Here is a 13,484-nt window from a genome sequence, read left to right as displayed (position 1 = left end):
GTTCTTTTGTATAAGCGATATTCTACTTTAATATACCTTGACTTATGCAGAGGGAGATTCGAACTCGGGTAAGGCTTATTTTTAGCAGTATCCCTTATAAGCTTCATCAAGTCTCAATCAACCCGTACCCTCTAATGTATCTCACTTTATTTGACCAAATGAGTCGATACATACAACACCTGTATCAGTTGTTCCTCGTCTGTGGGTGATGATCATTCGTTTCTGTAAACCAGTGTCGGGTATTCTGGACTCCACATGTTGTTCAGCACATATTCTTTGATTTCTTCCTGCAATCCATAACCATATCAATGAGCGCTACAATTTCACTATCGATAATGTTTTGAGAGTCAAGAAATTCATGCTATCTTGTCCATGAAGGCTGGAAACTGATTAAACCCGGCATGGATATGAAACGACAGCCTTCGTCAATATTCATATGACGTCATAAATTTAGATTCAACAGCAAAGTTGGCTAGTAGTTCGAAGAGATTTATAAGACACTCAATTATCTTAGTCATCGGAAATAGCAAAAGTGTAAAGCAGGTATACCTGACTAAGTTTCCGCAGCTCTCGAGCATCCATTTCGCGGTACCCTTCAGCTAGATCCTCCTCTATGGCTTCCTTTATCACAGCTGCAGCCACCTCCTTTGTGATATCTCGTATGCTGCAAATATGAATCCAGTGTATGGACATGCATAAAACCTTGAGTATAAATCCTTTAACATGAATTAAAGATAAAAATAGCGGAAATGACACAAAAAGAAGCAATGAGGTCACTGATGCTATACCTAGATATAGAAGGGTAGATAATCCCTTTAAGAACATCCTCATCTGACATATATGCTGCTAGGCTGTTGTTTTCAATCAACTGTTAGAACTCAGAACAACCTAAAGCATAACTGGAAAATATTCTAGAAAGTTGAATTTTTTATACGCATATATAATATGTATACATACATACATACATACATATATATATATATATATATATCTTCAAGAAGAAATCAGTGCGAATAATCATGTAACGGGAATAGAAATATGTACCATCACCAAAGTCTACAACAAACAAGCAGATTTTTCCACTTTGTTTTCCACATTAAAGGTTCAAACATGATCCTCAATGGACTAAATAATAAGTCTCAATCACAAATGAGGGTAATAATTCTAACAAAATTCTTCCCTGGAATATTTTCTCAACATCTCTCCACTTGCATACATTTACTACGTTATTCTTGGCATTATGTGCTCTCACAGAGAGTTATCCTTTAACAATCTCTCCCACATGTCAAATTACAGTTTTCAAAAAAGAAAAAATAAGGGAGAGTTTATACTTCAGGGGGAAGAGGGAACTGACCCTCTTCAATTGATCAGTCAACAATGTTTACCGCAATTTCTTATGGGCCAAGAAGAATCTTGTAGATTATAATTTATAAACTGATTATTCAAGGAAAATATTAGAAACTCATAGCTTGTGTTCTTTTCAAACCAAGCTAGAGTGTTGAAATGTTCATCCAGTAAAAGTTAATTCTTAAAGTAGATGAGAAATACCACTCGGCTGCGGCCTGTAGCATGCCATCGGAGACGATTCTGGAGCCAGATAATAGAGTACCAAGTCCAATACTGCATGAACAAAGTAGAATTTTAAATCATGTAACATCAAAACTGAAATTTTAAGTTGGACCTGGATGACTTTATAAAAGGCAAAGTGGACAACTAACCCTGGAAAAAGGTACATGTTGTTTCCCTGGTTGCAGTGCCCAATATTGCCATTTCCTATGAAATGTAGAACTTCAGGTAAGAGCTTCCGGGCAAAAAAAAGAATGCAGAGAAATGATTCAAAGATTTCTGGAAGTGCATTTTTTATCCAAAATAAGAAGCAGAGAAATGATTCATAAATCTGAAATATTACTAGCAGAGTAGCTGTTATAAAATTGTAAACAAAGCTGAGGAATCTTTTCTAGGGCTGAAAAGAAGTTCTTTTCATTCTCATTTGGTAGTCAAATACTCCCTTTCCCTTTACATGAAAGAGAGCCACAAACAGGATCAGAATCAAGCAACTGTTGCCTCGGGTGTGTATGTTGCATGAAAACAGAGTTATGTTGATTTACTTCGGTAATTCTCTGACCAGTCACCTATCTAAGATGATGCATCGTCTACTCACATTCTGGTCCAAGTTTTGCAACGTTTAGCCTGGGTTACTTTCTTATATAGGGCTCCTACATTTATTAAGAATTCAATCTTTCATTATGAGCATCAAGGGAAAGTTTTCCATTCTCAGACTGGTTCAGTCATGAACTTGTCTCTCTGCCTCAGTCCTTGGCCACACAATGTCTTGAAGACTTTAACCTTCCACTACCTATAAATCTTCCTTATGCCAGGTTCTTTTTTCCCACGAACTCGTTATGCATGCTTGTAAAATACTGTTTTCATTTCCTTAGACGTATTTTAATCCTCAACTTTATCAAGTGTAATCATCTCAAAATGTACATAAGCAAACAAAAAAGAAAGAAGGTTCCCTTTAAATAAAGAACGAAAACAACAAGAAGAAAGGGAGCAAAACATAATGGCCCAATATTTGATCTAATAAAAGAATGAGGTACAAGGATAATTATGCCTCATGACAACCATTCGTGCCCCTAATTCTTTATAAGGAAAACATCAGTGATGTAGTACTCATCAGTTCCACAGTTAACAGATACACTTGATAACGAGTTCAGCATTATGCTTACTCATAAAGAAAAAAACGTATGAGGGAAAAAAAAGTTTCTCGATACATACCAAGATTCACATCTTTGAATGGACTTCCACTTGCAAAAACAATATTATCACCCACAATAGAGAATGCTTCTTCGGGAGTACACTCAGCTGTTCCAAAACAAAACAATGTAGCTCAACACTACAAACCAAGCTAGATTCCATACCCTTTTTTCCCCCAATCCCAAACCCAAAAGGAAAAAAAGGCATACCATTTGTTGTTGGATTTGACATTGCAAAGATGGCTGGTCTAGTTGATGTTGAACTTCTAAGGGCCTCTAATACCTAAAATTTACATCTGCTTGACATCAACTTTGAAAGAACAAAACTGCTATGCGTAGCACAATCCAAACATTCTACAGAGGGATAAGAGACAAGCTAACAAAAATGGTACAAACTTGGACCATAAAGGTGCAGCAAAAGAACTGAGATAGTTCATAAATACTTTTGTAATTCACATTCAGATCACCCCTACGAATTTTGCATTCGTATCTTATAGAACAGGTTGAAATAACAAAATTTGTACATGACCATGAGACAAAAACAACATCCGTAGTATTCCCTTGAACAAAAGCTTCATTTCTGCGTTGTACCAATAAATTATGTTATATTAAACCTTCTTAACTTAGAAAAATCAAGCATTTCTTTCTTGACAGAAGTGCTACTGGACATCTATGAGCTAAATTTTTATCCATCATCATTTCTGACGTGCAAAACAATTAATCAATATCCAAAATGCATTCTAACTAGAAAAACATTTCACGTGCAAAACAATTATTCAATATACAAAAGGGCTATACTCCAAGTTTTTAACTAAAAACATTTCACGTACATAAATGCATTCTAACCACCTCTTTTGAGAACAATCCCCCGACTGCAGAAAGTCCAAGCAGCACATCAGGGTTGACTTGATTGACCTGATTAGCAAAGATTACTAAACGTCGTCACAAGTAGTGAAAAAATGACAGTGGCTACAATTTAAGTTAGACAATATAACAAATAAATAACTACTTTCCCATATCAAGGATATAGTATTGAACTTAGAATGTTCAATAAACCCGTATTTATTAAGGGATCATAAATGCTAATTATTCTTTATGTATCACCAGATTCAGCTCAAATCACTCACACACTACATAAATAACTCTTAGATAAACCAGTATTGTTGTATAATTAATTGTAAAAGGAATTATAAATTCACTAATGCAATTCTTGCAACATGTTATCACAATATCCTTTTTTCAAAGAGATAGGTCATAACAGATTCCTGTACTATATTTTAATTCTCTAAACATGGAAAAATCTCAACCAAAATCGAATTTATATAGTCTGAAGTGTGAAAAGTATACGAACCACTTCCACAAGACTTGCTCCTTCCCTTAACCCTTGACGATTAATTTCTTTGACTTTCCTGGCAAATGGACGGGCATCTGGATCAATATCTCCACGTTCCTCTGTGATCAGACCCTGCATAGATGACAACCAACATTATTTTCAACTTAATTATCTTGTCTGGGTAATGGTGCAGCAACTAGAACAGACAGTATGTTAACTGCGTCCACTTTAAATCATCAATCCGGAATTCTGGATATAGAACACATGTATGGGGAAGAACCCTACAGCCACCATAAGGTTATCTGATGAAACAAAGAAGCTACAAACAGAAGTCCTCGCACCTTACATTTCAGCATCACATATTAATACTAATGAAACTCAATAGATAAAATAGCCAATTTGGTTTGCTCAACAGATACTTCAACAGTTCTGCTCATGGGAAGAAACTGCTTCAATGACGTGATGGGGTGGAATATGGAAATGAAAAAACAGGGCACTTATATCGAGGCTCACTATTGGGTGGAGTTTTATAAAAGCATTGTGTGACTGCTTGCTCACCTTGGCATCAACCACCCAGAATTGTCTGCCTGCACTATGAAATGCATCTTCATTGTTTCCTAACATCCTTGCCATTGTCTTCCGTGCAGCATTAAGAACCCCTATTCCTGCACTGCAGAAACACAGAATAAGCAAAACAGCCTTTGATAAATCAACGTGATACAGCAAATGGTTTAGCAGTGTTGCATGTCTGTTTGACATGTAAATCAGAGACCGCAAGGATCTTCACTCCACAATAGAATATCTCTCCATTTAAAATACAACAGAACAGAAACTAGAGCACTAAGACAATAGGCCCTCTCTAAATCCCACGTACAAATATAATAAACTGACAGGCAAACAATAATGTTTAGAGTTGTTGGAGGCACAACCATATTCAAAAGGACCACTAACATCTTATCAGCCATTAAGTCAATAAATAAAGTAACGCTCTATCTGGTTTTCATTACGCTCTATCATGTCTTTCATTGCTCAGAAGTGTATGCTTTAAAGAATCGAGTATTTTAAGTACTAACCTTCCAGCACCAGCAACAACAATTTTTTGTTTAGGGAAGTCAATCATTGACCTTCCTTGTGCCCTTACAGCTCCTAAAAGTCCAGCTAATGCAACTCCTGCTGTTCCCTGTAAGAATATTGACATGAAATTAGATGAAATAAGCCAGAATGGCAAGTAAGTTATATTTCCATATATCCCAGTTTGAAAGCCTGGTCCATATGTAAGAAATAAGATAATTTTAAAACAGGTGTGTGTGTGTGTATATAATTGCTTAGAAAAGCTTAAGCAATTAGTAAATCATGCAACATTGAACATCAAACCAACACCCTCCGTCACATGCATCATTTCCTTGCTTTGTATCTAGATTCAGGTTTTAAAATCAGGAAGGTTGAAGAATTGTTACTGAAGTTCCTGTTACTGTCAAGTTAATTTACCATCAATCATTATCGCAACAATTGTAAATATGAGTCCCCTTTTATTGAGGGATCAAATAACCTTATTTGAGGGACAACTTCTGGGGCCCACTTCGGATTTCATTTCCAACATACAAACCGTCTATTTTTAAGTTCGTCGTTCAAAGATCATCCTTGTAGAAAATTAGGCAAATCTGTATCCACTAACACATCCAATTGTAGTCAAGAAATAGACGAGCAAGGTATTTCAAGAAAGACTACAGAAACAACCATTTAATTGATAGGTTAAAATGATTTCAGATTTAAGTGCTTTCTTTGCAAGGATCTTTGAGGGAATACTAAACGGTTTTAATCTTTAAAATAAAGTGAGGAGTGGCCACTTAGTACTACGGTCTAGTGGTATTCCTCTTCACTTGTAAGTGAGAGATCTTAGGTTCGATTCTCACCAATGGCGAATTTGAACCAAATTATTGCTCGCCCATTGTGGGGCTAAACCCACCCCCTCCCCCTTAGTTTAGATAGTATCGTTTGTTCAAAAAAAAAAACAATGAGGAGTGGGCCCTACAAGGGTGCATTCATAAAATCTTATTTGAGGGATCCCTCAATTGATGTTGGAGTAACGGTAACAAGAACAAAAAGTACACATGCACACACATATGTGCCTACAAATACACATCATGATTCTATGCATCTACATATATATAAGCCATACTGTAGCAACATATACAAATCATATTGAGTGAGTGTATGAAACAACATACATAGACGATAGTCAAATGGAGCAATACCAAGGTTTTCATTTTCCTGTTTATTACACAAACACGAAATTTACAGCCTGGTATACAAGTATATGCGAAACTGTACTTTTGCCTAACTAGAGATGATAAATTTCTGGGTATGTTCTATGTTGATATATTACTAGTGATACAATGCAAATGGAAAACTTGGGCTTTTTCACAAGGTCCAAAACTTTCTATTCAAGTCACTTGTACCTATATTCTGAAAGTAACTAAAAGGAACTTCTCAAATAAACGTTCAGCATCACCCAAGCATGTGAATAAAGATGTACAGTGAAGATGAATTATTTTTGTTGGAAACCAAAGGTATAAAGGTCGTACCCAGTGCACAAGGCTCCCGCTTTACGCAGGGTCTGAGAGAGGTGAATGTCGGCTAGCCTTACCCCCATTTATGGAGAGGCTGCTCCATAAATGTAAAAATATTCTTTTGACTTTCAACCCAACCTCAGAGCTAGGGAAAAATGTAAAGATGTAAAGTGTGTGTCTCAATGTAGATTTCTAAAGCTTTTTTTTTTTTTTTTTCCCCTAAGGAAAGATTTGCTTTTGCAGACTAAAGAAAATAGAACTGGACATTTTAAACAGAAAGAGGCCTGTAGAATTGGGCCTACAAACAATACTTTAATTTGAAAAGTGCAAAATTGAGGCCTTCACTGAGAAAGTGAGCAAGGAGTTTGAACCCTGATTGATATAAAACGATGACACATCCATTAAATAAAGATGATCAGATGCTATCTCATGAAATGAAGAAGTCAAATACCTGAACATCATCATTAAACATTCTATAGGTATTTCTGTAACGCTGTAACAACTTAAAGGCCCACTTGCTTTGGAAATCTTCAAACTGCACAGAAAAGCTGTGTTAAGCATCTATTTAAAGAAAACTGGTGCATACTAGCATTCCAGCTTCTTGTAACTATGTAAACATGAATGACACTTCAAATTACCTGCACAATCACATTTGGCCAACGAGTAAACACAGCTTCCATAAATTCATCAACAACAGCAACATATTCATCACCATCAAGACGATGTCTATCCAATCCCAAATCTAAGAATAAAGAATGGATGGTTGTTGATTGCTATGGATATAAAATCAACTGTCGAAGAATACTTGCACATAAGGAAAGAATTCAGAAAGAAATATAAATGCTACTGATGCCAGAGTGAATATTAATTATCTGAAAAGTGAGAACTAAACATAAAAGGGGAGAACTGAATCATAACATAATGGTGTTTTCTGAAATGATTGTCACCAAATTCTTTAGAGTGCCAATTCATTGTCTTCGCATATTTAATATATTGTACCAGCACCATATTTCCAATGCAAAGAATCATAACAGCGGCTTCTTATACCATAGATTGACCAGGATTGGATGAGGAAATACTTACACAACGGGTCTTTGAGCAGCTTTTCATTGTTAGTTCCCACATCAATCATCACAGGAAGTACCTATAGTAGGCAGGATAAGGGATGAAGAACAATAGTAAGGAAAGTCTAAAACAACTCTCCACATGTGACCATGAGGAGAGTATGTATGAAACGATGCATAGTACAAATCAAGATGAAGGTTCACCAGGTCAAGTGACAGAGAAAAGATAAATGACCTCATCAATGGCAAACACCCAACAAGATCAAGTGGTTCACAATCATGGAAGATGAAAGTATCACCAATTCCCTACTATTACAATAAGAACCCTCTAGCCGTTGCTGTATTTTATATATACAAGAAACAATTTTACAGCTAAAAGGAAACAGAAACAGATGAAAAAATTGTCTTAAAGCCCATTAAGCCAGGAGGGATACCATGAAAAAGAATGACACAAACTCAAATATGATTTGTCAAAAGACTTATAAGGATCAACGTTATTTAGATGGGTTTGAAGAACGTTGAAGTTCCACCATAAAACCAATCGTCAATATGGGGAGTAGCCCAACCTCTTATAAGCCCATGCAAGGTCCCTCCTCCCATCAATGTGGGACTCATTCTCAACACGCCCCCTCACATGTGACGAATTTTCGAGCCTAACACGTGGACAACACAACGGGGTGACGTGGAGCACATGTGGCCGATTGGTTTCACGTGTGGGACAACTTGCTCTGATACCATGACGAAAGTTGAGGTTCCACCATAAAACCAATGCGCAAATGGGGAGTAGCCCAACCTCTTACAAGCCCATGAAAGATCCCTCCTCCCATCAATGTGGGACTCATTCTTAACAGGGGTCACCGAAACAAATTTGACAATCATCACTTGCAATAATATTTGGATGTTTATGTTGAAACAAAGACATCACGGTTATCTAATTAGGAGATAAAGCATAGTCAAAAGGGGAAAAAAGAGCAAGAGATTACTCTTTGAGGGTTTATTCCAGCAGCAGCAACATATAAATCTAGCTTCCCAATCGCAATTCCAATTCCCTGGACTCCAAGGTCTCCAAGACCCAATATTCTGCTCCCATCAGTAACAACAATCATATCAACCTGCACATGATTTCCACGGGTGATCACATGAATTACATGAATTACGTTGCAACATTTCTTGTTTTGGTGAAGAAATAGGCTGCGTTATTTCTATGAACACCAAAATTGATATTCACGTTCAATAACCCATACCTCTGCAAAAGTGTTAAAATGAGAAGGGTAAATAAATTTAGCCTCTGTTTTCTGTTTTACTATCTTCAATAATTGACCTTTCTACTTCTAGTAATACAACTTAAAACTAGTTTTAGACACATTTGAACCTTAATAATAAGTGTAATCTATTTGGTTAAACCGGTCAAATATGAACCCACATCTCTCACTCTGAAGCCCCGTATCTACACTTCTAGCTTTTTTCGATTAAGTAGTCAATGTTTGTATCACTCACTTAAAATTTATAAAAAAAAATTAAAAAAAATAATACAAAACCCATAACTTCCAAACATATAGCCATGTAAAATGCACGGAAGATAGAAAATCAAGCACCAAGAACTAGCATATTGACCGACAATATAAAACAAAGACAATTGAAGTTTGGAACTAAATAAAATAAGAAAAACTCAGTAAAAATACTGATAGCTAAGACTAAATTTTTTAAGTCTTAATAATTCTTTAACAATGATTCTAAGCAACTCACTAGCAATCAAGATTTATTTATGTACTTTTCCTATACAAGCAAAAGAGTAAACACAAGCAAAGTGAACTAGTGGTCTGCTTAACTGAAAAACACAACCTATGAAAGCCTGAGAAAGCAAAAACCAATCCACAAAGTGATGATAACTGGCCTACATGAGGGCACCATTAATAAGTATAAAAGACCTGATCAGCTGGCCAATTATAAACCATGGACATCATTTCTCCACGATCTTCCGCACTGAAGTACATTCCCCTGGGCCTTCTAAACAGACCACTGTAGTTCTGGCAAACAAGACCTACAGTAGGAGTGTAGACTATAGGTGCATACTCCTCAATATTGGCAATCAAAACCTGTTCAGACATTACAATTTTAAATAAATCATGATCCATTGAAAAAAGTAACATTTCAACTTACGCATTAAAATTTTGAAACATTTTCTTTTTAAACCATCACCTAATGAAGATACATGGTACACATCAATTTAAAATACTATACAAGTAGATGAATGCTGAAGTTTGAAACTCACTTTATAATACATTGTCTCATTTCTGTCATGCAACCGGTTAAGTATCCGCCACTTGGCCAGAGCATTTGGATCAAATGGTCCATCTCTTACTTGCTCTTCAAGTCTCTTCAGGTCAACCACTGTCAATTAATAAATTCCAATAGGTATTACTAAAAACATTCAGTTAGTTTACTGGAAATAAAATGTGTTTGAACATCTAAAACTAAGAGTGAAAGCAACGTAAGAAATTTTTTATTCCGATGCTTAAACACTACAAAAATCCAAGAGTATGCAAAATTCTTGCTGCTCGAGTAAACTTAAGAAATCTAACATACTAGGGACTACCTTCCAAAACACACACGTAGAAGAAGCAAGGGGAGGAGAAAGAGAAGTGATTCAGAGACCACAACAAACTTATACGATCTTCCCCTTAGTTCCCGACTACCTAAGCCACTAAAAAGAGGCCCGAAGACACAACTGTTCAGTCTGTATCACATGTAAAGATGCAGAAAATTTTGAAAATTATTCCTTGTTATTAATATTCCATGAGCGGTAGGTCTCGGGTTCGAGACTTGGGAGCAGCCTCTCCATAAATGGGGGTAAGGCTAGCCGACATTCACCTCTCCCAGACCCTGCGTAAAGCGGGAGCCTTGTGCACTGGGTACGACCTTTATTCCTTGTTATTAATATTAAGCATATTCCCCTTATTTATTTATATGTTGGCCATCCTGCTCCCAGCATATTTAAGAGACCAGTTAGTCAAGAATGGCCCTTTAAAAAAGTATCAGTACCTTTGACTTTAACAACAAAAACAATTAGATCTTTAACATATCAAGGTTTATGCACCAACTAAATGAAGAACTGAAATTATAAAATAACATGTATTAGTAGAGCTAGTCCAAAGAGAGCCAAAATGTTACACTTGCGGAAGCTTGCTACACATTTCTTCTTTTACTATACACTACCACTCTATTAGTATCAGTCATTTTCCACATTCGTTGAGGTTTAGATATGCAGATCCTCAATCTTCCAAAATAACTTAAACTTGTCATATATCCAAAGAAACTGAACATAAGTTATATGTGTGCATAGATAAGTATTTTACATTTAAGATTTATTTCTAAACCATCAGATCACATATATGGGCTTTTCATATCTGTTTCTTACCCTCAAACGGGAAGAGTATAAACTTGTCCCTACAAAAGGAAAAAGAACCAAAAAGGAAGTAAGAACAGACTTACTGAAGCGTTCAATTTGATGCTCGGTAGACATAACGTTTGGAGGGAGAAGTCCCCGAAGATCAAGACGATCTCGCTCTGTAAAGGAAAATGACGTCCCCTAATTTGACAATCATTCAAAGGGAAAAAAAACAAAAAAAAAACAAAAGCAAAGATCAACTCTTTGTAACTTCAAAATCAAATTAACCAAACATAAAACACAACAAGATGATAAACGCCATCACTATTCATATGCAATAATACATAGTAACACACAAAGCCATGGTTAGCTTAAGCACCACTAATCAACACTCATTCAAATTAAAAAAAAAAAAAAACGACTCGTTTGTCGTATCGCGAATTTAGATTACACAGAAAGAGCTCTGCTCTGTACCATCAAATCAAAAGTTTATATCCAGAACTCAAAAAAAAAAAAAAAAAAGGTTATTTCTAAGAAGTTGAAATAATTAGGCACATTGTTTAAACAATAATCTAATTTCGATTATTCGGTAAATAACATGATTTTAGCACAATGGTTTGCTTAACCAACAACAATTAACATAACTAATCTCTTACATCTTATGCCATCACACGAAATAATCCATCCAATTTACAAACTGTGCCGCACATAATCAAATCCTCCCAATCAATCAATCAGAATTACGATGAAAAATATATACAATTAAAGAAAGCAAATTGAGCAAAAGAAACCGAGGGTACTTTATTGAACCAGGGATCGTGAAGAATGTCGAGGCTGCGCTTGTGGACGATGATCGGGCGGTGGCCCTCGGTTGTAGTGAATGATCTGGAGTGCGGGAGCAGAGCATTGGTGCCCGTTCCCCTCACTCTGTACCTCTTGAGGTGTCTGACGACGGACGACGACAGCCTGATCGGCGAGTTGAAGTTCGACATGCCTCCGACCCCGGCCGACTAGTCACAGCGTTTGCCTGTAGAGAGAGACACAAGAGAGAGAAAGAGAGAGGGGGGAGTGAAGTGGGACGAGTGAGAATCTGTGATTGTATGATTGGCGGTGAAGACTGTCCCTTATTATTCTGTGTCTTTAAATGGCATTGGTTCCATTCCCCCCGAATTGCAAAGGGAGAGAGTTTTGGCTTACTTGTCAACAGTCAGATCAGTTGGGCGGGGCCCGCCGTCGCTAATACGCGGGGACCCACACACGTCCGTTTGTTTGCATGCTGCGCACTGGCTCTCAAGCTACCTAAATTTTTGTTTTTTTGGATGGTCAGAGGGTAAATTTCATTACCATCAAACAGCACGTACATACAAAAAGGCCCAAATACAACAAATTAAGCACAATGTAAAGCAAGACCTCAAACGTGAAAAAACAGTGCCCAAAGTCAGCAAAGGGCCCAGCACAAAAACCAAACAAACAAAAAAACCTAAGTAATTTACACCCTGGCATGACCCTAGGTCCATAGCCACAGAGATTCATCACCACACTGCAGCCTAAAGTCCGACCAAACAAGGGCTCGGGAAGGAGAATACACAAAGCTTCATCAATGATCTGCCACCACAAGACGAAAGAAATCGATGGGAAAGCCGATGGGAAAACCACAGGCATCTGTGCCAATAAAGGCACACGAGTAGAAAGTGGTGGCATAAACACTAGAGCCGGAGCTCTACACATCTTCTGATAAATCCGCGTCAAGGCATGGTATTTAGGAGATGTAGAAGGAAATCAGTTGTCAAAAACACGAAGACGAGAGGAGGAGGACAAGTAATTTGAAGATCGAAGTGAAAATAAGGCGGAAATCAGTGTTTAGGACTCAAGGTAAAACGAATGCAAACTTTTTGGAGGATTTGTAAGTATAGCAAGGGATACAGAAGCATAAAAAATTAAAATAAAATAAAATAAAAGCAAACGAACAAGAGGTTATTGGCGACCTTAGCCACGCTTAGAGCAACTCCACCCTTGGTGGTTGCTCGGGGGACAAGCGAAGGGAAAGGGCCTGAGGGCCGGTAGATAGGGCTCCAGCGTTGGGTAGCCCGAGTGAAGGTGGGAGCCCGAGGGCCAGGCTCGTGGAGGATTGCCAGCCCTGCAGCCCGAGGTGGGTGTGACGTTAGGCTGACGCTAGGCCTGGTGTCAGTCCTTTTTTTATTTTTTTTTTGTGTCAGGCGCGTGCCCCTCACTTGTGAGTGGGGGCGCGTCAGCCGACAGCTTTACAGGGCACGAGCCCCACACGCCAGTTTCAGCAGGTGACCGTTGGGAAGCCACGTGGCTTTCCACGGTCTGTTTGATCTCAACCGCTCTTTAATATGAGCCGTCTGATTT

At 37.5% G+C, this 13,484-nt stretch overlaps 1 protein-coding gene across 1 annotated transcript in view; it reads right to left on the bottom strand.

The window, feature by feature from the left end:
* The window catches only part of LOC103410089 (NAD-dependent malic enzyme 1, mitochondrial-like), a gene marked incomplete at both ends in the record, with an annotated part of 31,351 nt that extends 19,356 nt beyond the window's left edge, over positions 1–11,995 (bottom strand). Inside the window, 19 exon segments of the mRNA NM_001328766.1 lie at positions 144–287; positions 550–664; positions 789–851; positions 1,549–1,620; positions 1,719–1,773; positions 2,779–2,865; positions 2,967–3,039; positions 3,606–3,671; positions 4,108–4,221; positions 4,648–4,759; positions 5,163–5,269; positions 7,111–7,194; positions 7,298–7,401; positions 7,743–7,803; positions 8,707–8,835; positions 9,652–9,819; positions 9,996–10,114; positions 11,216–11,312; positions 11,912–11,995. Of these exon segments, the coding sequence (NP_001315695.1) occupies positions 213–287; positions 550–664; positions 789–851; positions 1,549–1,620; positions 1,719–1,773; positions 2,779–2,865; positions 2,967–3,039; positions 3,606–3,671; positions 4,108–4,221; positions 4,648–4,759; positions 5,163–5,269; positions 7,111–7,194; positions 7,298–7,401; positions 7,743–7,803; positions 8,707–8,835; positions 9,652–9,819; positions 9,996–10,114; positions 11,216–11,312; positions 11,912–11,995 (1,785 nt within the window).
* Between the last annotated feature and the right edge of the window lie 1,489 nt (positions 11,996–13,484).

This window comes from Malus domestica, chromosome 07, assembly GCF_042453785.1.
Source record: "Malus domestica chromosome 07, GDT2T_hap1".
Classification (NCBI taxonomy): Eukaryota; Viridiplantae; Streptophyta; class Magnoliopsida; order Rosales; family Rosaceae; genus Malus; species Malus domestica.
This window is presented reverse-complemented; position numbering and strand designations above follow the sequence as displayed.